This window comes from Cladophialophora bantiana (genome assembly GCF_000835475.1).
Source record: "Cladophialophora bantiana CBS 173.52 unplaced genomic scaffold supercont1.17, whole genome shotgun sequence".
NCBI lineage: Eukaryota > Fungi > Ascomycota > Eurotiomycetes > Chaetothyriales > Herpotrichiellaceae > Cladophialophora > Cladophialophora bantiana.
The window spans coordinates 612,810-639,176 of record NW_015971591.1 but is presented as its reverse complement, the minus strand read 5'-3'; the positions used below and the strand labels follow the sequence as shown (position 1 = coordinate 639,176).

At 52.4% G+C, this 26,367-nt stretch overlaps 10 protein-coding genes across 10 annotated transcripts; 6 read left to right on the top strand and 4 right to left on the bottom strand.

Annotated features, from left to right (window-relative positions):
• Window positions 1-409: 409 nt before the first annotated feature.
• Z519_10190 (uncharacterized protein) lies at window positions 410-1,901 on the top strand (the record flags this gene model as incomplete). Its single annotated transcript, XM_016767907.1, has 4 exons — window positions 410-770; window positions 880-1,295; window positions 1,355-1,524; window positions 1,589-1,901. 4 exons carry the CDS (start codon window positions 410-412, stop codon window positions 1,899-1,901), a joined length of 1,260 nt encoding a protein of 419 aa, XP_016616005.1.
• A 140-nt stretch (window positions 1,902-2,041) lies between these two features.
• Z519_10189 (uncharacterized protein) lies at window positions 2,042-3,865 on the bottom strand (the record flags this gene model as incomplete). The annotated part of the gene is made up of 4 exons (XM_016767906.1): window positions 2,042-2,798; window positions 2,862-3,217; window positions 3,279-3,750; window positions 3,819-3,865. 4 exons carry the CDS (start codon window positions 3,863-3,865, stop codon window positions 2,042-2,044), a joined length of 1,632 nt encoding a protein of 543 aa, XP_016616004.1.
• Window positions 3,866-5,137: 1,272 nt separating this feature from the next.
• Z519_10188 (uncharacterized protein) lies at window positions 5,138-6,914 on the top strand (the record flags this gene model as incomplete). Its single annotated transcript, XM_016767905.1, has 4 exons — window positions 5,138-5,328; window positions 5,400-5,462; window positions 5,535-5,968; window positions 6,028-6,914. 4 exons carry the CDS (start codon window positions 5,138-5,140, stop codon window positions 6,912-6,914), a joined length of 1,575 nt encoding a protein of 524 aa, XP_016616003.1.
• A 1,110-nt stretch (window positions 6,915-8,024) lies between these two features.
• On the top strand, window positions 8,025-9,432 carry Z519_10187 (uncharacterized protein; the record flags this gene model as incomplete). The annotated part of the gene is made up of 4 exons (XM_016767904.1): window positions 8,025-8,666; window positions 8,761-8,982; window positions 9,090-9,294; window positions 9,389-9,432. 4 exons carry the CDS (start codon window positions 8,025-8,027, stop codon window positions 9,430-9,432), a joined length of 1,113 nt encoding a protein of 370 aa, XP_016616002.1.
• Window positions 9,433-10,622: 1,190 nt separating this feature from the next.
• Window positions 10,623-12,527, top strand: Z519_10186 (uncharacterized protein; the record flags this gene model as incomplete). The annotated part of the gene is made up of 1 exon (XM_016767903.1): window positions 10,623-12,527. The coding sequence occupies one exon, from the start codon at window positions 10,623-10,625 to the stop codon at window positions 12,525-12,527; it is 1,905 nt and encodes a 634-aa protein (XP_016616001.1).
• Window positions 12,528-15,429: 2,902 nt separating this feature from the next.
• On the bottom strand, window positions 15,430-17,292 carry Z519_10185 (uncharacterized protein; the record flags this gene model as incomplete). Its single annotated transcript, XM_016767902.1, has 4 exons — window positions 15,430-15,585; window positions 15,768-15,950; window positions 16,065-16,393; window positions 16,446-17,292. The coding sequence occupies 4 exons, from the start codon at window positions 17,290-17,292 to the stop codon at window positions 15,430-15,432; spliced, it is 1,515 nt and encodes a 504-aa protein (XP_016616000.1).
• A 581-nt stretch (window positions 17,293-17,873) lies between these two features.
• Z519_10184 (uncharacterized protein) lies at window positions 17,874-18,932 on the top strand (the record flags this gene model as incomplete). Its single annotated transcript, XM_016767901.1, has 5 exons — window positions 17,874-17,991; window positions 18,042-18,186; window positions 18,246-18,323; window positions 18,373-18,454; window positions 18,504-18,932. The coding sequence occupies 5 exons, from the start codon at window positions 17,874-17,876 to the stop codon at window positions 18,930-18,932; spliced, it is 852 nt and encodes a 283-aa protein (XP_016615999.1).
• Window positions 18,933-19,209: 277 nt separating this feature from the next.
• Window positions 19,210-21,835, bottom strand: Z519_10183 (uncharacterized protein; the record flags this gene model as incomplete). Its single annotated transcript, XM_016767900.1, has 7 exons — window positions 19,210-19,876; window positions 19,927-20,091; window positions 20,137-20,358; window positions 20,412-20,544; window positions 20,598-20,797; window positions 20,873-21,380; window positions 21,433-21,835. The coding sequence occupies 7 exons, from the start codon at window positions 21,833-21,835 to the stop codon at window positions 19,210-19,212; spliced, it is 2,298 nt and encodes a 765-aa protein (XP_016615998.1).
• A 624-nt stretch (window positions 21,836-22,459) lies between these two features.
• Window positions 22,460-24,534, bottom strand: Z519_10182 (uncharacterized protein; the record flags this gene model as incomplete). Its single annotated transcript, XM_016767899.1, has 2 exons — window positions 22,460-22,697; window positions 22,769-24,534. The coding sequence occupies 2 exons, from the start codon at window positions 24,532-24,534 to the stop codon at window positions 22,460-22,462; spliced, it is 2,004 nt and encodes a 667-aa protein (XP_016615997.1).
• Window positions 24,535-25,221: 687 nt separating this feature from the next.
• Z519_10181 (uncharacterized protein) lies at window positions 25,222-26,217 on the top strand (the record flags this gene model as incomplete). The annotated part of the gene is made up of 2 exons (XM_016767898.1): window positions 25,222-25,278; window positions 25,393-26,217. 2 exons carry the CDS (start codon window positions 25,222-25,224, stop codon window positions 26,215-26,217), a joined length of 882 nt encoding a protein of 293 aa, XP_016615996.1.
• Window positions 26,218-26,367: the final 150 nt, after the last annotated feature.

Below are 26,367 nucleotides of genomic sequence, written 5' to 3'. Positions count from 1 at the left end.
TGGGGTCGGACGGCTGGGCAAGATGCCGAAGAGGGAGATCAGGAGGTTGAGGAAGCTCGCCGCGCTCACTCTATATAAGCAGGTAGTCTTAATGATTTCGTACAAACCACTACAAATGCTCGACAGAAGTGTACTAGGACCTTTGGAATTCATCGTATGATCGAACTATTTTTGCCCAGACGAAATGCCGAGTGAGGCTGAGCGCCTGAGCTGCGGTCCGCGCACCCATCCACCATCAATCTACCCACCCACCGACCGGCTCATCAGCTTCAATAAACTCCATCCTTGTGCGGCCGAGTATCTATTATTTTAGGAGATTCTCAGTCAGTCCGAGCCCGGGAAAGACACACTGTGCATATTTGACACTCCATTTCTCGCATCTCCAGGTAGGATAATAAACTTAGTCGTCATGGCTGAACCAGTCGCCACCGCAGCTGAGCAAGTCTCCCTCCCAACCGCCGAACTGGTCAAAGTCAGCAATCACATCTCGCTTTTACCGCCACTGTCTCGAAAGGGCCATGGGCCGGGTTTGGTCATCGTATTGCCAGCGGACACGCCGAGCTACACCGACGGCGGCGTCGTTTGCGAGAATGGCATCCCGCCTCCCCTGCTGAAATGGGCGGAAGAGGGATTTGCGGTCGTGGAGATTCGAGGTGACACATTCACTGGGGGCTCAACCACCGCGACGACGACTCAAATTCTGGCAAAGGCCCTTACTGCGCTCGAAGGGTGTGAGAAGTGCGATTTCAACGAGGGGGTTGGGATGGTCGGTGTGTTCTTCCCTTCTCCCCCTCCCTCCCCCTTCCCCCCTCCCTCTTCCCGTCCTTCGCTTCCGCCATGATTTGTCGTTGCCTCGAGGGACTAAAAGTGGCCTTCAAGTCTACGACACTTCCATCTGGAATGAACTCGGTCGCAGTGCAGCGATTGGCCCCACGATGAAGGCGGCTGTGATCTACGGCACGGCGGGAGACTTGGTTACCCCCGTCGCAATACCCCTGCTCTGTCACTTCGCGGGACACGAAAAGGCAGAGTCCCATCCAGATGCCAAAATATACACCTATCCCTCGGCTAAGTCGTCAAAGTTCGTCATACCAGGCCTGCCGGAGTTCGACAGCACCAACGAAGCCGTTGCGCATACTCGAAATCTCACCTTCCTGAAGAAGTATATCCGTGGCTTGGATTTCGACCTGGAAGCGATCTGGGAAGAGCACACATATTTTGAATTTGCAGAGCGCTCTGTGTCCAAAACGATGGCAACTATGGTGCAAGAGCCCTATGTCAATCATATTACTACGGTAAGATACGTCCCGTGAGTTGCTATCTTATGCGTGTAACTGCTGATTGGGGGACGCAGATGACGGGCGGCATCGGCAGAGCGAGCTTAACGAACTTTTACCGCAATCATTTCATCCCCAAAAATCCTAAAGACATGGAGCTCCTGCTTGTGAGTCGAACGATTGGCATTGATCGTGTCTGTGACGAGTTCGTTGCCAAGTTCACGCACGATATGGAAATCGACTGGCTGTAAGAATGGTGCCCCCCTCCCATCCAGACTCGCTTCCTGAAACACTCACTTGTTGTCGCTTAGAGCCCCGGGCATTCCTCCAACAGGACGAAAAGTTGAGCTCCCATGCACATCCGTTGTCTGCGTGCGCGGCGATCGCCTGTATCATGAGCATATAGCCTGGGACCAAGCTTCACTACTGATCCAGTTGGGCCTCATGCCAGAATACCTCCCGTATCCCTATGCGCTGCCGGATGGCTCGAAACCGGGACCGGGCAAGAAGTTCGAGTACAAAGTACCCGCGGCTGGTGTTGAAACTTCCATGAAGATGCTCGACAAGAACAGGATACCGTCGAATGGAATGTTTGAATACAAGGTTCGCGAGGTGGATGCTTGAATCTGATCCATCCGACCCGATGCAATCTCTCCCGATGCATTTTTTGTTCTGTCTTGATGCCCTGACGGATATGTATGATGCAAACGTAGCCAGACTCATGATGGTTAAGACGAAAATTCAGAAAAATTGCCACCTTCTCCTCATAGAACACGCGGATCGCTGAACGTCAGACCTGCAAGCAACGTTTCCACAAGTCGTAATCTGTCTTCGACGTCTCTGCTCTCTCGTCTCCAGAATCTCAACATTTCAATTACCTTTTCCACAGCCTCTCGCCAGCGATCTGGCATTAGTAACGTCAGTTTTTCGAGTCTGGCAGCAGCGAGAAGGACAAATGCGCTCCTCGTGCAAGACCGTAACATCAGCCAGGTCCCATGATGGCGATAGAAAAAGCCTTGTTCATTCTTTTCGATCCGCTCCACGCAAACGACCAGCGCTTTGTGCACAAACGAGTCCATTGACTCGGTCGAGATGGTGGGAGTCCTTTCAGGGGTATCAAAGTTTACCGCCGCGACGATAAAGGGCCAATACATCATTTCGTAGCAGTCGAGGAGGTGGCCTTTCAGTATGAACTTGAGCGAATGGTGCAAGTCACTCTCCTCCCCCACCGAGGGCGCTTCGAGGTCGAGTGCTTGGGGAAGCGATCGAATCCAGTCTGCCGCCTGTTGTTCAAATCCGACGGTAGACTCGGCTGCGTTGGACATGGAGCTCGTGGCTTTGCTGTCATAGATGAAGTTGAGGATTCTGTTTCCCAGCCGTCGAAGGGCAATTTCGGCAAGATAAAAATACCACACTATTTCCCTTTGAGATCGGAGACCCTCGGGAGGAGAGGGAAAGAAGGCAGGATATGTGAGATCCCATATCGAAGTCTCGGAAACATTCAGCTCGAGACGGAGTTCGCTGGCTCAGGTTCAGCATTGCACTACCAGAAAGCGTGCGACGGAAGGATTGTTTCCCACTTACAGTTCTGATTTGAAACAAGTCCAGTAGATACTTTCCCGCAAACGCTGTTCCCCTTCCCTGTCGGCTTCTGGGGACTCTTTCTCGGTATAGAATGCTTGGCAGCAGGCGAGGGCCTGGACAAACATTTTCCATGCCTCCATTGGACGTAGTGTTGCCATCAAATATACTCCTGCCAGAAAGAAACATTGCGCTTCCAACACACCTGTTCTGCAGAGCAGGTGGCCCATCCTTTTCTGAGCTGCAGAAAAGTATAACTCGGCCTGCTTAAACTGTGGAGATGAGCGAAAAGACGAGGCGTCTTGTTGGTGGCCGCCATTAAACGGTCCAACAATCGAGCCGTGAGCATATATCAGGAGCTGTCGACAACAAGGACGGTTAGCAACGATGACCAGGTGCCTGTAGCAGACGCCATCTCACCAGTAGGCACGACTGTGCATCCCAACCAATGCCGTTGAAGCGGGCGTCACGCATGTAGCGATGAATCTTGGCTTCCTCCAAGACCGGATTGTAAATGAAGACATTGTTCATGAACCTTGCCACAAGTTCCTCTTCGGCAAAATGCTCATCGAATTCTGTGACGATTGACAGGTTTTGGGTGGCGCCATTACTAGAGTTGAGGAGGGCTTTCAGGTCGAGGTTGGGACTAACATCGTCGAAGACAGACCACGACAAGACTCCTTCAATGTTCATGTGACAGGGGGTAGCATCCTTGGATCGTTCAAGGCTGGGAGAATTCAGCGATTTTAACCGGGATAAAACTCCACGACTGGGGCTGTCGGCTGTATTACTGGGGGCAGCTGGGACAACCTGGGTCCGGGCACTGGGCGCTCTCAAGAGTTCCTCGATGGTGTTCAACTTGTCCAGAATTGCAAGACTCGCGGAATCAAAGCTGCCAGGGTCAGAAGGGGGTCGTCATCATATAGCACGTCCGAAGATGTGCCGCCGCACAGGACATACGTAGAATGATCTCCTTCGCTATACGTGCACTCTGCGCCAATTGACATGCAGGAGGAACAGGTTGGACGAGCGTTATTGCATTTTGTTCGTCGGACTCTGCACTTCTGACAGGCTTGAATGGCTCTCTTTCGCGGATATGAGGACTTTATCCGCGTGGCAGGACGCTTCCGGGAGTCGTTTAAAACATTTTCAGCCTCCATTACGCCGATAAACGGGCCATTTTGCTGGACAGTCGCCGGCAAATGGCCAGTATGAAGAGATGAGGAATCATAAGCTGGCTCGCTGGAATGGAGAATGTTGCGGAGCGAGCTTTCCATCTGCATTGCCGATAAGAGGATTGAGCCGTTTCTCCACCGGGACAACTGGGGTTTGAAGATCTGGGGAAGTGATACTGGACTCTGGAGAGAAGGATGGGAAGTTGGATGAGCGGAATGCCGGGGAGTGATAAAAAGCCGTCAGCGGAGTGCTGGACGAGAGGAGCAGCAGCAAGAGCAGGCTCTGGAGGCACATTTTTGTTGCGGGGGGTGGGATGGCTCAGTGGTTAGGCTACTGGACGCCCACCAGGGGCAGCGAGGGGGGAGCTCCAGGGTGGTGGGGACCACTACCAGCGGCCTCTAGCTTGCCTAGCGACCTTTTGATAGGGCCCACTAGCCACTTCATTAGGGAGTCTGAAAAAGCCAAGAGGCCTCGTAAATGCGGGCGGCCCAGTCCTTCTAGAAGCCCTTGGCTGCACTTTTCCTGCGCGTTTTGACAGCCGAAAAACTTACCTCACCGTATGAGGAGATACGATCTATCAACTGAGATCAAGGCGCAATCAATAAGCAGTCGCCAAACCACTACTCCGGACCTTGGTGTGTGTGATTGCAACACCACTTTACCGCTCTGAGCCAATATTCGACTCCACGACTCGCCGAGTCATGCTGGTCGTGCCACAAGGATCATGGCCCGGCACGGCGGGGAAAAGCCATCACCACCCTGCCATGTCCGTCGCCTCCCTCCCTCGACGTCTCTTCGTTTCCTCAATGCTACCCAAACTCTTGCCAGCCTCTCCCCAGCAAGATTTCCCCATGTGAAAATCTGCGGAATCCCGGAATGCACGATACCGACCTCTACGGAGTCCTCGAGGATGGATCTGGGGTTGAATGGGACTTCCAGAACATGTATCATGATCATCACATAGCAAAGGAAACAATACGTACATAAAAACCCATCGTCCCCTCTACAATTGAAGTCTGGCTTTCTCAGACAAGGTGGCAACCTCTCTCACCTTCCCCATCAGCGTCATCCTAGCACTACGGTGAACATTCAATTCCCCGAACATGGAGAAATTCCATATCGACGACCACGAAGCCAAAGCGGCCGACTCAATCATTGAACATGTGGCTCCAAAGGTCGAACAGGCTCGAGCAGCTGCTGAAGAAGAGCACCGTCTTTCGGTTTGGGAGGCCCTTTCCAAGAATAGGACCGTCGTCTTCTGGTGTGTTTTTTTTGGCTTCAGCTGTATTGGCTGGTAAGTCTCTTCGTCGCTTCAAGCAACCACGCGCCAAAGTCACCACCTGAAGCCTGACCGACTTTTGCCAGGGGCTTCGACGCACAGGTCAATGGCGCCATGATCTCAGTGCCACAGTTTCGGTATACATTCGGGTAAGTCTGTAGCGAGCCCCTCTGTCGTCTGCTTTTTGTGGCGACCCATCCAGAGGCTAATGTGCTGCGTAGCTACATCTACAAAGGGCAACCTGTGATCCCCGCCAGCTGGCTGAGCGGCTTTAACAGCATCTCCAGCGTCGGCCAATTCTTTGGTGGCTTCATGTGCTCGTGGATCTCTGACCGCATCGGCCGTCGGTATTCTCTCCTCGTAGGGCTCGGCTTTGTCACAGGGGGCATTTTTGGCGAGGTCTTCTCGACCACTCGACCGGCATTCCTCATTGGTAAATTGATTCTTGGAATTGGCCTTGGATTCTACTTGACCATCGGCCCTCTCTATTGCTCCGAGGTGGCACCGGTCGTCCTTCGTGGTATGATCACAGGTGGCATTAACTTCGCCATTGTCATTGGGCAGCTCCTTTCGAATGCCGTTATCAAAGGATTCGGTGACAGGAACGACCGCTGGGCTTTTCGAGGCCCCTTTGCCATTCAATGGTTGTTTGTTGGTAAGACTACCCCTATCCACACATTCCGAGGATTATCAACATCTGACGAATCTAACCAGCCATTCTTCTTGTCGGACTCCCATTCGCGCCCGAATCGCCATGGCATTATGTGCGCCGGGGCCGTATGGACGACGCTCGACGATCTCTAGAGCGTCTGCATGGCGAGGACGTTGACGTATCCCCGAAATTGGCCATGATCATCAGGACCGTCGAGGAGGACGCAGAACTGTCCAAGTCTGCCAGATGGGACCAGTGCTTCCGTGGCACCAACCTCGTACGAACCACCATTTCGGTTGGCGCCTTTGCCTGCCAACATCTCTCGGGTATCGTCTTCGTATTGGGTTTCTCAACCTACTTTTTCGAGCTTGCCGGTATTCAGACCAAGGACGCTTTCGACCTCGGTGTGGGAGTCACAGCATGCGGTGTAGTTGGCGTCATGATCTCTTGGGCCGCCATCAACACACTTGGTCGGAGAAAATTGTTCGTCTGGGGCATGATCGGTATGACCATTGTGCTGGTCCTGATGGGAATTCTTGACGTTGTTCACACCTCAGCTGCCCGCTGGGTCCAAGCCTCTTGCACGGTCGTCTATGCACTCATCTATCAGATCACGATCGGATGCATTGCGTTTGCTTTGCTCGGTGAAGTCTCCACCCCCTCCCTCCGAGCCAAGACGGTTGGTCTGGCCACTGCATGCCAGGCTGTGTTCGGCACAGTGATGAACATTGTGGTTCCTTACATGGTCAACCCAGACAAGGCTAATCTGAAGGGTAAAGTAGGCTTTGTCTTTGGCGGAGCGTGTCTCTTAGGCACCATCTGGAGTTACTTCTATGTGCCTGAGCTGAAAGGTCGCACATTCCAGGAGATTGACTATTTGTTCCAGCACAGAGTTCCACCCAGGAAAATGGGCAAGTACAATCTCGAGGATGTCAATGATGTTATGTGAACATGACATAAGCACCAGCGGTCTGGTTAATGTAGGACAAAGATGTCACGCAGTGAGTTGGGTATTTATGATGACAGGAATAAGGGCTACAAGCAGGAGAAGAGATTATCATATGACATGGGAGTGTCCACGGACCGATGACTCGGCCAACATTCCCCTCTAAAGACCGTACTTCGCTACATATACGGAGTAATATCCGCTGTCCATCAGGGAGTGTTTTCGGTCACTGATTGAGGACCGTGCAGACTCATTCGAAAACATGTTCGGCGAGCCACAAGTATCTACGAGGTACGCAGAAAACCGACTTGGTCTATAAACACAGCAAGAGTAAGCATTGAAATGGGACTGCGGTTGGGGCTGCATGGCCTGCAGGCCATTCAAAGCCGCTACGAACAAGCCCTCAGCCCTTTGCCAAGCCAACCTTAAATCTTTAAATTTATGTATCGCTTCATCAAGGTCTTACACTGTTCGGGTATTCATCTTGCCATGTTTACCAACGAAGGTCCCCAACTCGTATGATGCTGAGGGCACTTAGGCAGCAGTCAGCAATAAGACACAATGAGATGCGTCAATCGGGCACAATAAAGCGCTGAAAGACCGAAAATAAAGTGCAGCAAGCCAAAAGATGCCGACAGGCATTCAACAATGGGACTCGAACCCTCAGGGCGCGTTGAGGATTACTGACACTCTTGAGCAGCACGTACCAGATATATCTGTCAGGATTGTGGCGGCAAGCACTAGCCCCAGCAATGACGCCAATGACTGAATTTAGCTTACGAGCGCTCGTCTGCCGGCTTACGCATGCTCGACAGATCTCTCAGTCTCACGCGGAAAGGGGCTTTCGCCGCTCTAGGGAGCTCGCCTGGGCCAAATATATTATCTGGTATATACATATTACTGGGGCCGATACTTACGTCCTCGGTTATTGGCATCTCTTCAGAGTTCCTGATAGTGTCAGTTTCTTCTGATATATACCAGGAATGGATAAAGCTCGATCTTATATGAGGGCAAGACTCCCTGAATAGTCCCGTCAACCAGAGGAACGTCATCTCCAGACCGATTCCTTCGTTTTCGCATTTCTCAAACACGCCACTACTCCATTGATGTACCATGGCTAGCAATAACGTTGACGACTACGCCAACGAGGACTATGGTGATGAGGACTACGCCGACGAGAATTATGCCGACGAAGATTATGCCGACGAGCACCATGCTGACGAGGACTATGCTGGCGAGGACTACCTTGACAACAATGATGCCAACAACCACTATGCTAATAACGACTATACTGACGACCACTATCCTGATGACCACTATGCTGACGGGACCTACGTTGACGATGGTACCGGTCACCACGGCACTGCAGACAACGGCACTACGGGCAATAATACTACGGTCAACCGTGCTGTAGCCAATGACACTCTAGCCAGAAGCACCACAGGCAACAATGTTTTACCCAACCACACTATAGCCATCCATCCTACCGGTCCTATATCCAGCCTCCTGCCCCCTAACCACACTGTAAATAAAGTCCCCACAGGCAATGGCGCCACAGGCAACGGCACTCCAGGTGGCGGCACTACTGGCCACAACGCTCCCATCGATCCGCACTATTACCCCCAGAGCGGGCCTGCGTCGTCATTTGCTCATTTTGATGACCATATCTGTTCTTTTAATGATCTATGGAATACGTTTCAGCCCATCATACAGAAGGCTAATGCTGGACACGGTAGCGCTGACTATGCTGGCATGGTGAGTACAATCTCTGTCGGATCACATCCAGGAGCAGTTGCCAAAAAGGATGGCCCGAATACGTGTGTTTCAGGCCGTGTTGACTTTGTTTCAGGTTAAAACGGCAATTCAGACGGTCAGCGCTTCAAGCGGCGTGCAAGATTATCAACTTCTGTGCATCATCATGCAAGAAAGTACAGGGAATTGCTTCGTCCAGGCAGGTTCTTCCCGGTTAATCATGGTGGTTAAGTCTCTTGGTGTGGATCTGACAAGAACAACGATAGACAACAGTCGACCCCGACGGAGCTGGGACCGGTGGTCTTATGCAGTGTTCTGGGTGCGAGGGTTTGAGTGCATCGGCGGTATGTTATACTGATGACGGAATGCCAATCTGTCTCACACTCACTTGGGCATTGTGCTAACCGAGGGCATGATCTTCTTTAGAGCGCAAATCCACAACAGTCCGACATCGACAGCATGGTTCAGGCAGGCGCCACCCATTTCAAACAATGCTTAGATCAGCAAAAAGGAAACTTCTATGAGGCGCTGCGGGTATACAATTCCGGTCACATCGCAGAGAGCGGTGATCTTAGCGATCCTAATAGTGATGGCACACCGAAGTACGTCCAAGACGTAGCAAATCGCACACGTAAGTTTTCTCTCTGCTGAAACCTGTGATTGGGGTAGACAAGCCTCTTTTAAATATTCTGGTTGTCGGGATACTAACTCTGCGAGTTCCAAAGATGGCTGGTATGCGGGCAATGGCGCACCGATGCCACCATCCTAGATGGAGTGACTTCGATCAGAAAAGTCCAACGGCCATATCTCACATGGGTCATATCACGTTATGTTTCGGCGAAGGGGTCAGGGTAGATATCTACGTATATACGAGGCGGATGAAACATTGTCAGGGTATTACCCATCCATCAATCTATGATCCTTTCACTGCTTGGCTGAAGACCCTTTTGCGCCTGGTTCCGCTCTTTCGGTTACGGACTGCTCTCGCCGACGATCGACGCACGAATGCTAGAGAAGAGACTGATTCATCACAAGAGAAGAGGCGGGAAGATGTGGCATACTCGGGACTCTATGTGAATGCTTTCCTTGGCAGTTGTCTAGGACGACCTTTTTCCTCGTAAAGGCAACGGTCACAAATCATCCTACTGGTCCGACAACACCCAACAGCTTTTCGGCTGGTTGGTGTCTCCGCCCAGCCTACCAGCCCAAACCAGGAGGTGCCATTTTCCAATTCGGGGCGTGGCCGACTATTCCGCTGCCAAGAGACAGCCTTGGCACTCTCGCTAAAGGGCCTCGCGAAGTCTTGGGAGCGTGGGCTGAACTGCCCGTTCACCAACAACAGGCTGCCCTGGTACAGCTGCTCCTTACCTCCGCTCTTTGTCACCGTTGCTTAACGTCTACTAATAAACGGCTGCATTGGCACAGTCCGAGATCATCACCCCTTTTGAAGGCGCCTCCCTACACGAGAAAAACCTTGACTCCGGCCACACCACTAGCTATCACTCAGTACTCATGGACGGCCCACTTGGGAAACTGTCGTCTTGGGCGTGGTCGGGTTACTTCGCTCTCCCACTCGTTTAGCTGCTTGCGATCAAAGCCAACAAGCTGCTCGGCGCCACGGGAGAGATTCCCATCCACTCTTTTCTTGAGTCAAATCCAGCGGCAATACGAATCGAACCCTCTCAAAAACCTATAAAACATCTATGCCCCGCCCGCGAACTCTTGCCTTTGAATATCAAATTACAGCTGCTAGCTTTCCACGGAACCCGGATTGTTCGATGATGTCAACGTCCCAAACTTCACGGCTCCCGCCAAGGACAACAACGCATCCGTGTTCCTAATGCGAGACTGGAATCAACTTGACGTCGGCAGGTTGGCTATCAACACTGGGACCGAAGCCTCGGACCCAGATTCTACGCGAATCTGCGTCGTTGATTGCGAAGGACTTACGGACTCATCATGACCGACGGGACTGTCAAGTTCATTTTTCCCATCAGGCAAGGCCCGTCGCCTCAGGATCATGGGATCAGTGAAAAGGAGCGACGATCACATGCTGCTCGAGTTGGTCATCTCGGGAAAAGTCGAGCCGCTAGTGGCTCCTCTGCCATTCATCGTTCCGCACCACGAACCCAAGCTATGTACAGGATGCATTTACCGCCGCGGCGTCACACAAGCAGCCCTAGTTTTGGTTCCAATGTCAGCTCGAACTCTAGATCCAACTTCAAATCAGAGTCGACGTACGACTCTTCGTCGGACGAAGAGAGACGCCCAACGCCGCCAATAGTTGTGTTGAAAGGCAACTCCGACCCATTCGCCACATTGTCAGTGGTCGTCACACCGCTTGTGAACCAGGTTTTGGCGTTTATGCGCGAGGCGCTGTATCCAAACCTCTACTTCAACCCTTTCTTCCGCCGGCTGTATGGGGACTCTAATGGTCCCATTAACGTGCTGCATGATAGCAGTTGGTTACCGGCGCAGACGGCGAGACGAGGCTGGGGCTTTGCCGCTGGGAGCCTCAACTCGGAGGGTCAGGCCTTGGCCTGCATCGCGAGCTTTCTTCACAACATGGCCACGCTGCTGCCCGAGAATGGACGGCTCAAAATGAGCCGGCAAGCCCTGATTCTCACGACCAAGAGTTCAGAGCTCCTCCGGAAGTCGCTGGAGAACACACCCAGCACTGGAGGGGGTAAGAGCATACTTCTTCAGGATCAAGGGCTGATTACCCATGTCTTCTGGTTATTCCGCGCGGCCGTGTATTCCGACAACAGCCCATCTGTGGCGGTCCACGGCAAGGTCCTGGCGGGGAGCATGATGCAAGGTTTTAATGACGGCATTGTAGATCACCTGATGATCATCCAGGCTCTCAACGACGACTGTGACGACGCTTCGAAAACAATGCGGCGGACTCACTTTGATCCTAACTGGTATCGGCTCACTGTCGAACCAATCTGGGCCCTAGCCGAGCAAATTCTGCCTCCAATACCCGAGACAGCCTTTGCCAATATCAACCCAGCCATTGAGATCCCGGAGCTGCGACGCCTCTTCATATCCTCACGTCATCAAGCGGCGTTCTGCGAGGATGGCATGCAAGTGTCGGACGAGGCTTGGGGTCCGCCAGAACAAAAGCAGCTGGCCTTTGCCTGGTTCGTCACGCAGAGCGAATACCTTATGTCCAAAGTCCTCCAGATATATTTTGACCTCCGCGAGAACATCCATCCACCGTGGCGGCGAGGGCCATCTGGTGGCGGTGAAGGACTTGCGACACCTTCCTCAGGCGAGCGTCTGACCCAAGCCGGCCTGGCGCTGGGCCTTCTTTACTATGTCCGCGCGATAGGACACGAGGCGAAGATCAGTGGGCGGGACATCCGCGATGCATCCCCGGGCATCATGCGCCATCTGCGGTCGGTCATGGAACTCATCTCCTCGGTGGCGACCAAGCACGAGATGCGACTGTACAGCGACGCCCACGCGTGGCTTTACTATCTCGGTGCATTCGAAGAGCGCCGCAAAATGCGACCACCGTCCTCTTCATTGAGAGACTGGCGCGTGTCCACCGCCGCCGTCGACCGCAACAGGGAAGCCCAGGTCCAGTGGTTCCAGCACCGTCTTGCCGAGCACGTCCTACAACGACGACGACGACAACAACAACAACAACAAGAGCAATCACTCGAGAGAAGCAGCAGCGGCAGCAGAGCAGCCGACCCCGCTCCTCTCCCACCGGGGTCTTTGCCCTCTTACTGCCGGTGGCCAGCGTATCGACGAGTCTTTCGCACCTTCTTTCTGTCGGACTGGGCGCGGCCGCACGGGTCGACCTGGTTCGATCGCGTCGTTGCGTCGCAGGCGGAGGTGACTGCGTCCTGGTGACGCTCTCGCATCGCCGTCATTATCTCACGAGCCCAATTGAACAATAAGTGGAACACTCAAAGTCCTCCGCTGTAAGATCCGGGTTCTGGAAAAAGTTTCAATTTGGCCGTTGGTCGACAATATCAAGCCGATCAAGGGTTAATTTGTCGGCCATGTTCCCAGCGGCTTGGACTGTTTCCCGCAGCCATAACTTGGCCTCTAATATCAAGATGCTAACGCACACTCACCTCGTGTCTCTCGTCACCTCTACGCTCTATTCCATGGGAGTGGTTTAGGTTGACGTCGGAAGCTTGTCTTGCTCGGCATCACCTTTGGCTCTGCACAATTGTAGTCTGTGCCTCTCCCTCTCCCCCTCCCTCGTTGCCAGAGTCTGAGTCGCCATCAGAGACACTGAAGAAGTTCTCCTCTTAGGACTGCACCACCTTCCTCAATTGCCACACCTGCGGGTCATCAGGCTCGTTCTCCACAATCGCCATGGCCTCTTAACTCTTCCATCACTCTCGTAGCATCGTGAAGGACTTTGGCGCGGATTGTCGTCAGTAAACATGATCACGGTAGGAAGGACAGCTCTATAAATAATCGTGAGCTTATAGGATGTAAATAATAAACGTTGATATGTAAACCACGAATGAGAGAACATGAACGACCAACGACAGAACTAAACACACCGATAATATGGAGGAAGACACGGGTCGAACAGCAATTAGCCCGGCTGCGGATCCCATTTTATCGCCGTCGCGTTTATACTGTAACAGAGCACTTCAGGGTTCGGCGTGCACGTGCAACAACGCACAGAGGCCTGTCCAGCAGGTCGGGAATCGAGAACGCGTTTCTGGTTGGCAATGACAAGACAACACCACCAACACCACCCAGAGGAGCAGCGGCTAGGGCTACAAGCACCTAGCACAGCGGCAGCATCGAGAAACAGGACAGGATTGGTCAAACACTCAGGAACTAGGTAGAACGCACCAAAAGGCCTTGGAATTCATGATACTCTGCCCAAACTGTAATGAATGGCACTCTGCCAGCCCATTTTGGTTTGACATGTGACTAGACAACTTCTCCCCCCTTTTTGCTACCACTCTACCAGCCCAGACCAGCCCAGCCCAGCCCAGCACAGCACAGCACAGCACAGCACAGCCACTTTGCCTTGTTACAATACCAATCTCGTCGCCATTGATGGTACTCGCTGCGATGTCAACGGGCGCGATTGTCCGGTTCGAGACTGCCCGCCATCCTGGACCAGCCGCGCAAGCAGTGTTTTGTCGACTTTGGACTCTCTTTAGATTCACCTCAGTGATATTTGCCTCTGCTACTGCTGTGCGTCCTTCACTCCCTCGCCAAGGATTTGAAGCTCGCATTCGCACACAATCGCACTTCATGTTCTGCTAGTTAGATTCACGACCTGGTGATAAGGGCAGTGATACGTGTGGTGACACTGGCTGGTGGTGACACGGGCAGTCTCGCGGCTGCGTGATACCTCGAGGTATTTAAACCCGGTTGTGCTTGTTGACCTTTGTCCTTTTATAGACAAGCACACAGAACAGAGTTGGAACTAATACGCCATTAGTCGGAGACCTAGTTACTCGTCCTAACTCTGCTCTGTGTGCTTTACGTCTCCTCTTCTTTTATATATACATACCACTGCTTCAGCTTCAATCGCTCTCCTGCCTCACAAATAGCCTCGGCTGATTTGGCTGAAGCCACCTCTGAAGACGCCTCCGAGTCCGAGGGAGAGCGGCGGCTCGGCTACCGAGTGCTGATACATCTACGCTACTTATTGAGAGGGCCCTCTGACCTTGAAATAGACAAGCCAGACCAAGCTCGAAGCCCGCCCTGCATACATAGCCGTGGGCTCGACAGAAAACTTCAAGAGATCACTTTGCAGCTGGCACGAAAGTTTGTGCTGCCCGATACAATAGAGATGGGGACATTCTCCACCCAGGGGTGGTTGACGGAGCCATTAATCAACTGCTACAACATCAAGGTCGAGTATGTATGACCACCTCGAGAGCAGCCACATTCAGGATGAGCCAGCAAAGAATGAATTTTGGACAAAAAACCGGTGCACTATGTATAGGATCCCCAGTGCCTCAGAGCACTCCGAGAGGGGTGTTGGCGACATACTTGCTCGGCCGCCAGAAGGGAATATGAGAAACGAATTAAAAAAACAACAACGAAATGGCTAGAGATCAACCGGCCAAAAGACCAAGACAAAATTCCACTAGCCCCATCATGCTTTATACAAGATTGGACTCTGGAGAATTTGTCGACTTACACTTGCGGCGGTCTCATTGGGGATGGATCTCTCCTGCGAGAAAACCACTCGGGCATATATACAGGGGCTGGAAACTGCGGCATAACCCAAAGCCCCCTTCGCTGTTAGCACGGGGGTGGCCTTCGCTGGCAATGAGCGGTTCCGTTCTATCTTGGAAAGAGAGGATACTCTGTCCTCCACCTACGGTGCTAGCTGCGTTCGATGAGACGACGACCGCTTCGTCCTTTTTGAGCCATCTTTGGCTACTTTGTTTTTTTGTTTTGTTTTTCAATTGCTTGATGTGACTTTGATGTGACTATGACTATGACTTTTACTTTTGCTTCTATTCCGTTGTGCTCCTTCCCGGCCGGACGGGAAAGAAAAAAGTCTACTCAAACCATATCCTCTATCAAAAATGAAGTCGTTGGGGGAGAAAACCATTCTCTTCCTTCGTGAGCCTGTTGTTCGAGCTTGACACCGGACAAATATAATACGGAAGGGCTTTCGATTCCGCCCCTTGAATCTCTTACTTTCCTATTAAAGCCACTGAATTGCTTGTTTACTGAATTCCTTACTTCCCTTGACGAGTCGTGCATGGATGTATGGATGGATGGGCGCACGGAATGGGAAATCAAGGGACTCAGTTCAAACATCCTCCTTCTCCTCGAACTGAATCGCGTGCTCCTTCCTCAGAACGGTTTCCGCGTGACGGTCGTGGACCATGCGCGCCGCAAGGGCCGAGTCTCGAATCTCGGGTTTCGCGAAGATCAGATCGATTTCTTCGAGGGTTTTGCCTGTGGTCTGTAGAGTGCGACCCCAAGAAGGGGCGAATCAGTTAGAATAGGGCCTTGCTTGGAGTCCGCAGTTCGCGCGGTTCGATAGAGAAAAAGTGAATGCAAAAAAAAGGGAAAGGAGGGAGGGGCAAAAGAAGAATATTCATGACTTCCGAGGAGCGTTTTGTGCAGTGGTGGAGGAGGACATACCTCGGGACACATAAAGTACACAAACGGCACGGCTACGGCGCAGGATAGGAGCATCCAGATCCAGATTTTCCATCCAACATTCTGCAGTGCGATGCCTCCGGCGAAGACGGTGATGAAGCTGAATAGCCACTCTCCGAATGCCCCAGCCGCGCCGCCGAGGTGGCGAAGTTTGAGCGGTGCGATCTGTGCAAAATCCTCCAGGTCAGTGTGAACTTTGCTTGACACTCCTCATTCGAGAATTCAGACAAGGGGGGAACAGCTCTTAGCGGTGCACTTCACATGACGTGTGAGACTCACCTCAGGTCCGTACAACCAAGGGACACCAATCCAGCCATATCCAAACACGAAATTGTAAATGATCACAAAAGCCACGGCGGTCCACTGCGTCGCCAGTGTCGGATGCGGCAAACCGATCATAATTACAAACACGAGCATGCAGATTGTCAAGATGACCGCTGACCAAATCAAGACGCCACGGCGACCGACTCGTTCGATCGTCCAGGGTAAAGGATACGTTCCTAGGGCAAAGCCGGTGTTCATTACCGCCGCGAGGAGCTGAGAGAGGAATGGTGACAGGCCGACTTGTGAGAAGATGACTGTGGAGTAGTAGACAGACAGGTTGATACCTGTCACATACGTCAGCAAGAAATCCGCCGTTCAGGCGGGCAAGATACGGACCCATCATCTGCTGAATGGAGAGGATCATGAAGGAAATCCTGATCCGGCGACCAGCTCTTAGATCACTCCTGTCCCAGAATAGATCCAAGGGGTTGAATCTATGCTCGTCTTCTTCTTCAAGTTTGATCGAGGCCAGGATTTCCTCCCGCATGGCTTGGACGGCGGGGTCTTCGAGCGGGCGATCATGGAGCCGCATCACGATGCTGTCGCCTTCCGCGACGCGGCCTTTGGCGTAATACCATCTAGGCGTGTCGGGTAAGAAGAACATGCCGATGATGGACACAGTTGCAAAGAAGGCTTGGAAGGCGATGGGAAACCGCCATGAGACTTGGTTTGTCAAGCGTGTCATGCCAAAATCTACCCAATATGCTAGGGCGACGCCACTGATCAGCCAGATGCATTGGATGGCGACCTCTGGTCCTCGTTCTTTCGAAGTGATACTCATCTCGGCCATGTACGTTGGGACACTGCAGGAGATGAAACCGATGCCGAACCCACAGAGGACGCGGCCGACGATGATCTGGGCGACCGACCAGGAAGAGGCTTGGATACTGGCTCCGACAATGACAAGGGCATCGCCCATCAAGATACAGCCTCGTCGTCCCAAAGGCATACCCAGTACGGTAACTGCCAAGGAGCAGACGGCGGCCGCCAGGGTGTATGAAGAAGCAATCATGGGGATGACATATGTACCGGTGGGATGGCCCATGGCGTCGAGGAAAGGTTTTGTGGTTTGGACGCCTCCGAGGACCCCAGCGTCATAGCCGTACATGCAGAAGGACAGAGAACAACATATGCTCATAATCCGATAGAGAGTTCGGCCTTTGATGGACTTGAGGAATTGCATGATGGGCAACTTGTTGAACGCAGGCTACTGTAGCAAAGTGAGAGATAGACGGGTCGTGGACAAAGGGGTGAAGCCATGTTGTCGAGTCGTGGCTTCTCAATATGTATGTCGAGTATGACTTAGTACCCCACACAATTGATGCCGAGACCAGGCTCCACCTTCGGGGCCGGGCAGTCTGTGATTGGTTGAGTGTGTGGTACGGAAGCCCACCCCCGCATCGTTGCGGGAATTGAAACCCGGGGAACTCGATTCCATGTACGGAATACCGAGTACCAAGGGTGATAATGAGACTCGTCGGGCTGTAGGCAGGGTGACCGCAATTTCCCGCTCGCATCTCCAATCCACTGTGACGAACGGCATCTGTTTTATTTCGTTCGGAGTCCTGCATCTTGCTGTTTTTCTTGAAGCCGCAAACCTGACGAGTAGGGGACCACGTCTTTACCAGGGTAGAATCGAGAATGTACCCCAGACAGATGTGCATCGGAACCCGTACTGTGCGCATACTTCACCCGACACCCTTAACCCGCCTCATAGTCCCGAGGCCTTTCGTTGCGAGAGAGGGCGCTCGCCAGGCTCGAGCCATGTCGACCGCGAACACACCTCCAGCGACCAGGCTCGGGGCGTCCGACGAAGATGCCTATCGGATGAGGTCGATACAGGATTTGATGTCTCTCAGAGACAGGGTCACTGTCGTCACTGGTACGTCAAGAACCGGACTCAGACTGGTCTCTGTTTCTGAACGGCCGAAGGAGGAGCACGAGGCATTGGCTTGGCGCTAGCAAGGGGAGCTGCGGAACTGGGAAGCGACATCGCTGTTCTTGATATTCTCGAAAAGCCATCTGATGCTTTTCTTGATTTCGAAAAGGGACTAGGCGTGAGGGCTAAATACTATCGGTGTGTCTGCCTACCAGTGCCAAAGTTACGGGGTATTTTGCTGACAGGTGTGCTTCCAGCACAAGCGTAACTGATCCGGATGGCCTAACTCGAAGCTTCAAAGCTGTAGTGGAAGATTTCGGTCGGATAGACAACTGGTAAGGTGAACTTATATCGCGGAGGGAACGCTGCTAATCGCGGTTGCAGCGTCACAGCGGCTGGCATCGTGCATGACAAACCATTCCTCGACACCACTTGGGACGAAGCGGCCAAGATTCTGCAAGTCAATGTGCGTTTGAGGTATGCCCACGTCGACAAGGCCGCTAACTTTGGTGCAGGTGATGGGCACAATGCTCAGCGCGCAACTGGCTGCCAAACAAATGCGAGCCCAGAACACTGGAGGGAGTATCGTAATGATAGCATCGGTGACAGCTCAGTCTGCCCTGCCAACTCAGAGACTGAACATATACGCCGCCTCCAAAGGTGCTGTCAGGTCTCTTTGCCTGCAGTTGGCAGTGGAACTGGCTCCCCTTGGAATTCGAGTAAACACAGTATCGCCTGGCTTCATCGCCACGGAGATGACCAAAGGGTTGGCCCTCACAAGACCTGAGTTGTTGACGGTGTTTAAGTCTGCACCGCCAATGGGAAGAATAGGCGACAGAACTGATCTCAAAGGGATCGTCGGATACCTTCTTAGCGATGCAGCAGCGTATACGACCGGCGCTGATGTCCTCGTGACTGGCGGTGTGCATGCCGGTCAACTGTAGACCAGAAGACGCCAGGCCGAATTGAAAAGGTAGCCCACTTAAAACCCTTCGCGTTTAGAACGGAGGTGGCCTTTGTTGACAATTTGCCTTGGAAACAGTAGTCTCCTGTTATTCATCCAATAATGTCAATTATATTCGATATGGCGGTCGCTTTGACGTTATTGAGCACTCTTGAGGTACATAGTGTGTGACAGACTTTGCCACTTATTTTTGAATCTGGGTAATGTAGATTGCAATTTGAGTGGTAGCGTCTCCCCACTGGCTAATCCAGACGGCGTCACGGTTCTTGAGGGGGAAAGTGAGGCAGTTCGAGGTTGGTATAACCACTCCAAAACAGAGTTTCGAGGGAAAAGTCGTCGTACGAGGTATCGAAAAAGTTAAATGCAGGGTCTGCCTCGCTCAAATTGAAGCCAAAATCGGAGCTCCCCTGGCTCTGAGGAGATTGGTGTGTCTGCAAGAGATCACTTTCGGCATTGGTGGGTCGTCGCTTCTTCGATGGCGCAGTTCCCGCCTCTTGGGCGTCGCTCCATGGATTTTGTCGCTTGATGTTCGACTTCGATCGCCTGAGCAGATCACTCTTGATGCCCATGATAACCTCGAGTGCCCTTGAGGCGCTTTTGAAGGCAAGCCCCAATTCACTCAATGCCTGACAGCAGATCTCCAAATTCTTCCATGCACTGTTGCTTCGAATTGGATCCGTTGCTGCACAAGCCGTAAACACATGGATCAACGTCGCCGTAAAGACGAGATGGACGGCCTGAACATTGATTCTCCTGAGACTGTACTGGCGGCGATAGGTCTGAATTAACCTTGCCAGGAAATTGGCCGAGTTTGTGCAATGGTTGCGACCAGTCGTAATTTCACCCGTGGTGAGACCCGGTAGGGTCTTGACGGACGCGAAGAATGGTCGGAACGTGATGATCATAATGGTATGATATTGCATGCTAAGACTCCATCAGCCTTTAGAATATGATAAATGAGCGTGCCTACCCACTGGAGCTGGAGAACGTGTGGAAGGTAGAACGCTTTTTTGTCTAGGTTATTGACAGCCAAGCTGGGTGGGAGGCTCCTCTGCCAACCCAACAGCTTGTCACGCATCTGGTTGGCAAACTGATACAGCTGTCTGGCGTTCGTCGGACCCGTCATACCATCAGGGTATCTGATTCGAGTCAGAACCTTCTTTGTGCACCACGTAGAAACTTACAGCGTTTCCCTGATAGCGGTCATGTGTCCACATAATTTCACATTCCAAATGCCCAGCTCGTCAATTGAGTCCACCATCCTAGGCAAATCTATTGCCTCGCTGTCATCATAAGGAGACCAATACCTTGGGACCCGACCTGGGTTAGCTTCTTCTGCGGAGAACTGTACAGTTATATGTTTGTCGTCCAGTGCGACGGGCCTCCCAACGTACAAGCTCCACATCCTGGTATGCGGTCATTGGATTGCCACAGTTTGCACAAAAGGAGATGTAAATACCTGTCGTGAACGAAAACTCCGCTCCATATTATTTTCCGAATCATCCCTTCCTCACATGAGATCAAACCTGCCTGAACATATGGCTCCGGATCAAGATGAAGGCCTAAATCAACTGCAAGTCTGACAGCCATTCCTGTGCGACCCAGTCAGCGTCAACCAGTTTGATGTTGCAGGGGCACCTTGTACCGCTATCAAGCCAGCCACGTGCATCCCTTGTCAGAAGGGCCTCAACGGCACTAAGAATGACCAAGGATTGAACTGTCGACAGAGTGGGTGCGTCCATCTCGAGTTCCAGAAGCAATTTCGATCTGGTGGCAAAAAAATCCGATAGAGGATCAGGCAAATGAGGATAAGTCCTAGAGGTAAGGGTCGCTCCCACTGAACACCTGAGAAGGATGATCAGCCAACAACCAGTGGCAAAATTTCATACGAGAAAGCATCAATGAGGCGAAGTTACTCACATTGCGTTGGTCAATACTTCTGAGTATAGCATACTAACTTGACCTGCGGCTTTGCAATTCATTCGTTCGCGCCAGAAGATGGACTCGTCGACAACATGAATCGAAGGCTCTTCCCAAGTGAAATAGAGTCGCAAGAGGTGGTCTTCAATACTTTGGTCGACAAAATGACCGACACCCGCTCCGCTAAGCAGATCGGCGCCTTGTTCGGAGGGAGAGCGGAATTTGGATCGCGATAGAGAGAGCGGTCCATTATGAAGAATGTGCAAGTTAGAAGTAGCCCCGTAGAAACGCAACTGTCCGTCCTCAGCGATTTGTAACGAGCCCATCCTTCCTGATAGCTGATCTAGCAAAAGGTCCTCACTATGAGTAGGAACTGTTGTTGTTTTGAGGTCGGAATTCGAACTGTCGATATGAGGCACATCCGGAGAAGACTCAGAATAGAAGTAGCCATCATCGAGATGGTTTCCCGCCACGAATGGGGCATTCCGAACATGGTGGCCGCTTTCTCCTGGGCCCAATTCAGTACGTTATTTCATCTTCCAAGCACGAAACGGGCGTACCATGCCATTCTGATATACCGAAATCTGGCTGGGGTGTGACCGGGGGAAAGCTCTGGGGCAGGGGTGTTTCTACCGGCCATGATGATACAGCTTGATTGTCCGCCGAGACGCTCTGAACATGGAGCGGTGGAGGGGGAGGAATATCTATGCCATTGGCGATGAGTAACGACTCGAGTTGCTGGCAATAGCTCGTCAATGCTTGCAATCTCTCTTTAGGAGCAATTTTCCGTTTGTCCACGCCATGCTGGAAGACGCACTCTTGGCCGTAGAGGACGCAGTTTGAGCATCGAGGAGTAATGCCGTCGCACTTTATTTTGCGTTTGCGGCAGCCCAGACAGGCGGTGGTGACATGCTTGCCCTGGCGCTTTGGTTGAGGATCAGAAGAGCTGGTTTGGGACGACATCAGGCTCCTTTGTCACTCGGAGACTGCTGGGTCTGGCTGAACGGCATTGATTCAATCAGCGATGCGTGTTCTGACCCCGCGCGAATTGGCGCCCCATGAGCAGTCGTTCTCGTTGATGACAGTGTCGCAAATTAGGGCTCCAGAGAAAAAGGGACGTGATGATGGGACTCGCTTTGAGGAGAAGAGGCCTGAGAGGCTGATGGGCGAAGATAATGGGAGAAGGAGTGTTAGTCAGAGGGCGGAGCGGAGGCGAGGCATGGGCCCAGGGCTGGGCGCGGCACCTTTTGCGGGGAAGCGAAGGCGTCATTTCTCCTTCTTTCCTCCTTCCCCCTTTCCCCTTTTCCCCTTCCCCCCTATTCCCTCCTACTGGATAGACAGAACAGGTACGAACAGAGAAGCTACAAAGAGGTCCCTTTGCAATGAGGCTGGCAAGTGAGGCAGTTGTTACTCACACAGGCACCCCTGTCCTCTAACATAACCACTAAACATGAAATCCCAGGGTATATACTGCCAATACATGTACATGTCGCTGTCCACCCGTTCTAGTGTCCGTCGTCCATTCCGTCTAGTCGATGTACCTGGGAGATGAATTTTGTCCCTGGCTCTGGTGCGGTTTTGGGAAGGTCAACGCCGCAGCGACTTTTCTCCCTGCAACGCCCTCTCGGCCCTCAGGTATAGGTCTACACACAAGTTTTGAACTGCAACCAGTCCGTCATCCTTGCTGATGTTGCTTAGCCGATGCAAAATTTGCAGCATATATCTCGACACACTGAAGTCTGACACGGAACTTTCGTCGAGTGGGTTGAAAATGATGTGGGCGAGGACGACAACCAGTGCCGAAACAATGGTTTCCAGTGATAGCCTGCAAATCATTTTTCGTTCAGCTCAGGACTCAATTTTAAGTATCTGATAAGTACTGCCGGCCAAACTCACCAATTGCAAGCAATATCGTCGCCCGGGATCAATCTCAAAAGGTCGATAAATCTTCGAGCATCCTTGTGCAATATACCCGCTTTCTGTTTCGACATTCCCTCTATCAACCCCTGGGCTGAAAAGGCGTTATTTCTTGTGCCGGGTGCTGGCAAAATGCGAGCCCAGAAGGCGTAGGCAGTCGAAAAATATGTTGACTCTAGGACGACAAAGTGGACCAAATCCGACCGATGCAAAGCCGCACGCAGATGTTCGGCGTCGAGCTCGAAGATCCAATTTCGACGCCATTTCTCCAGCCTTGAGTTGATTGCACGTAGCTCGACATCTTCTGAATGTTCCGACTTTCGAGCTTTGCGTGGTAACGAGAGTTGCTCCCCAAATTCAGCCTGGAGCAAAGCAAGTTCCACATGAAGTCGGAAGATGTTGACCTTGAACTCCCCATTAGCGGCAGTGATTTCCCCAGCTGCATCTGGCTGGTCATCCGTAGGTAGTTCAACATTGATGAGTCTCGGAGTCAAGTTCGGTAATCTTCCTGCCCTAAGATTCATGTCTACTTCCATGAAGTAAGCAATCCAGAAAACGCGTTGCTGCTGGACTAGATCAACTGTGTTCATTAGTTCGATTCCTTGTGGATCATTGACTCGAAGATCCTGGACGACGCGCAGTGCCAGAGAGACAAATGTTTGGGCTGGATACGGCCGCGAGGAAGTTGATATTACCACGGCCAAGCCGAGAAAACATTGGGCCAGGAGCAAGGACGGTCGTAGTACAAGCAGTTCCGGAACCGCGTCGAGGCATTCTTGCAGATAGATTTCGGCATTTTCCGTGTCTTGAGGCACCCCCAACGGACTCATAGCACGCAGGCGGTGTGCAATTCCCAGGACAACCTTTAGTGCGACCCATTCGATCGGCTTCCCGTTGACCCTTCCATTATAACAGTCATGGAACAATGATGTGATAACTGCTGTATCGAAGAGTGGAATTGCCGCGTTGAAATCCACCAGAAATTCTTGAAGCAAGAAGAGCCCGCCTTGAACCGGCGGAAGCGAGCACTTTTTCGATCCATTATAACGGACCTGAGGGCGAAGTTCCTCATCCGTTGTAGCGAGAGCCGGGGCTGTTATGGTAAATTGCGAATCTGAGCTGGGGCTCCACTCCTGAGTTACGTCGGTCCCCATCTGGTTGATGTCCCTGCTTAGTGATCGCGAGAAGTCGCCAGTTGTTCCTCTCACTTGGTTGGAACCGAGCGCTTGCAGCAGTGTCTGGCCTGGCGATGTTTGGGTACTCTCTGCCACTTCCGCTAGAAGCGTATCCGACACATACGAGGTCTGTTCCGCTGGGGATGTGGTCGACGGTAGCGATGAGGGAGTCATGACATCCACCCGTTCCGGGAGGCCGCTCTCTGAAATCTTTGCCGCGACCGACATTTTGATCAGTTCCTCAAGACTTTTCAGGCGCTCTTCAAGGTTCTCCATCTGTTTCCTAATCCTTGTTAGACCAAATCCTACAGGCGGAGGGGAGGTCAACAACTTTTTCCGCTTCTCGCGCGGTTTGGTGACATGTGTCATCTGGCACACTGATTTGGACTTCTCGCACGCTGAGCACCTACCGCCTGCTGTTTTCAGGTCGCATTTCCTCTTTTTCAACCGGCAAAGATCGCAGGCCTGAATTGACCCGGGGTCAGAACCATCCCATTGAATGTTCTGAGCATCGGGACCTACCTGGGCCATGTTGCCCGTTTTGGGATGCTGCGTGAGTGTCTGAGACATAGTGTATGCCTCTGGTGAAGACGAATGGAGACCCGATTGGGCCCGGCTAGGAGCCTTGCAGACGTGTAGCGTTCCCAGAACAGTGATAAATATAACGCTGTCGAAGGTGATCCGGAAGTGCAGGTCCGACCATGTGAGCTGGGCAAAGGCAATTTAGACTAGCAGTGGGGAGTGGTGAAGATTGAGGTCGAGGCGAGCATTTGAAATGAACGAGGAAGGCCCATGACGTGGAATCGGGCGTCCTGGTTGTGCGATTCTGAGTAATCCGTCCCAGACTTGGATCTCCAGCCAAACTCTCAGCAATTGCCCCGACGGGCACCACGGGAACATCGCGCTCAGATGCGAGATTCAAATTTCAGAGGTGGGATCGCAGCCCGGCTGACAAAACACGATTGCATCCGGCATCGCGGGGAGTATTTCGCTCCGCAGGGCCGAACTCACCGCCACCGACTCATTTAGGCACCTCAAGACCGCTTGGTCTACCAGTAGTCGATGGGGCCCAGCCTTGCGAGTAAGCACGCCCTGCACGCCCTACCAAGTACGCATGCCAGCCTCGTCTCTTGTTGCCTCGGCTCATTCACCGCCCACCGCTTAATCCTCCGTACTCGGTATTTACCGGCCTTCATTCACTGGACATGACCTGCAGAGGACAATTGTATCCTTCTCGGTAGGTGAGAACTCGTCGCCATGGCATCAGAACTGAATGTTCCCATTGTTGATGTGTGGGCAAATCCGATCGCCCTTGTATGTGTTCTGTCCTGGGTCTTGAGTTCACCAGACGTTCCCCCAAGCACTTGCTGAAGCGTCCATTGATTCCCTTTGCGCATGCTGTTTGAGGCTTCTGACGATGGGTTCTAGGATGGTGTACCAGAAGCCAAGCGCCTCTTCCAACAAAGTCATGCCGATCCTGCTCTCCTCGCTCGTCGACCCACACCGCAGGAGTTGGTGGCCATGATGGACTCGGCAGGGGTATCGCAAATCTGTCTGGCATCATGGTGCCGGCCTGGCCAGGTAGTATTCTCCAACGACCAAGTTGCCGAGTTCACCAGAGCTTATCCTGATCGAATCTTCGGCCTTGCATCCGTGGACTTGCTCGACCCAGTTAATGCTGTCAGAGAACTCGAGCACTATGTGGTGAACGAGGGCTTCAAGGGTTTGCGTGTCGTCCCTTGGCTATGGGGCTTGCCACCCACGGATGCTCACTACTGGCCATTGTACGTCAAGTGTGTTGAGCTTGACATCCCGTTCTGTACACAAGTTGGTCACACCGGCCCTCTCTGTCCGAGCGAAGTGGGACGCCCAATACCTTACATCGACACCATCGCACTGAAATTTCCTCAATTGAAAATCATATGCGGCCATATAGGATATCCTTGGACTGCCGAAATGGTAGCCGTCGCTTGGAAGCATGAGAATGTCTATATCGATACCAGCGCATATCTTCCGAAATATTATCCTCCGGAGTTGGTCACTTTCGCCAACACGACTGGCAGCAAAAAGGTCATGTTTGGGACAAACTTTCCCCAACTGACTTGGAACGCATGTGTAGATAGCGTTAAGCGACACCTGTTGGAAGAAGGAGGTTTGCGACGCGAAGTAATTGCAGCATTTATGGGTGGTAATGCAAGGAGGGTATTGAAGCTGGATGCTCCATCGGCGCGGAAGGCGAAAGCTTTGCTATGATACCGAGCAGGGGAGATAATTCACGAGAATGCAAGATGCAAGGAGTAGGGCTTTCCAGGAAACTGGATTTGGTTGGATTTTGTGGAGGCGGGCAAGACCAAGTCAGGCCGAAGAAAATGAGCGCTGTTTCACCAAAATGGCGCCCGCTCT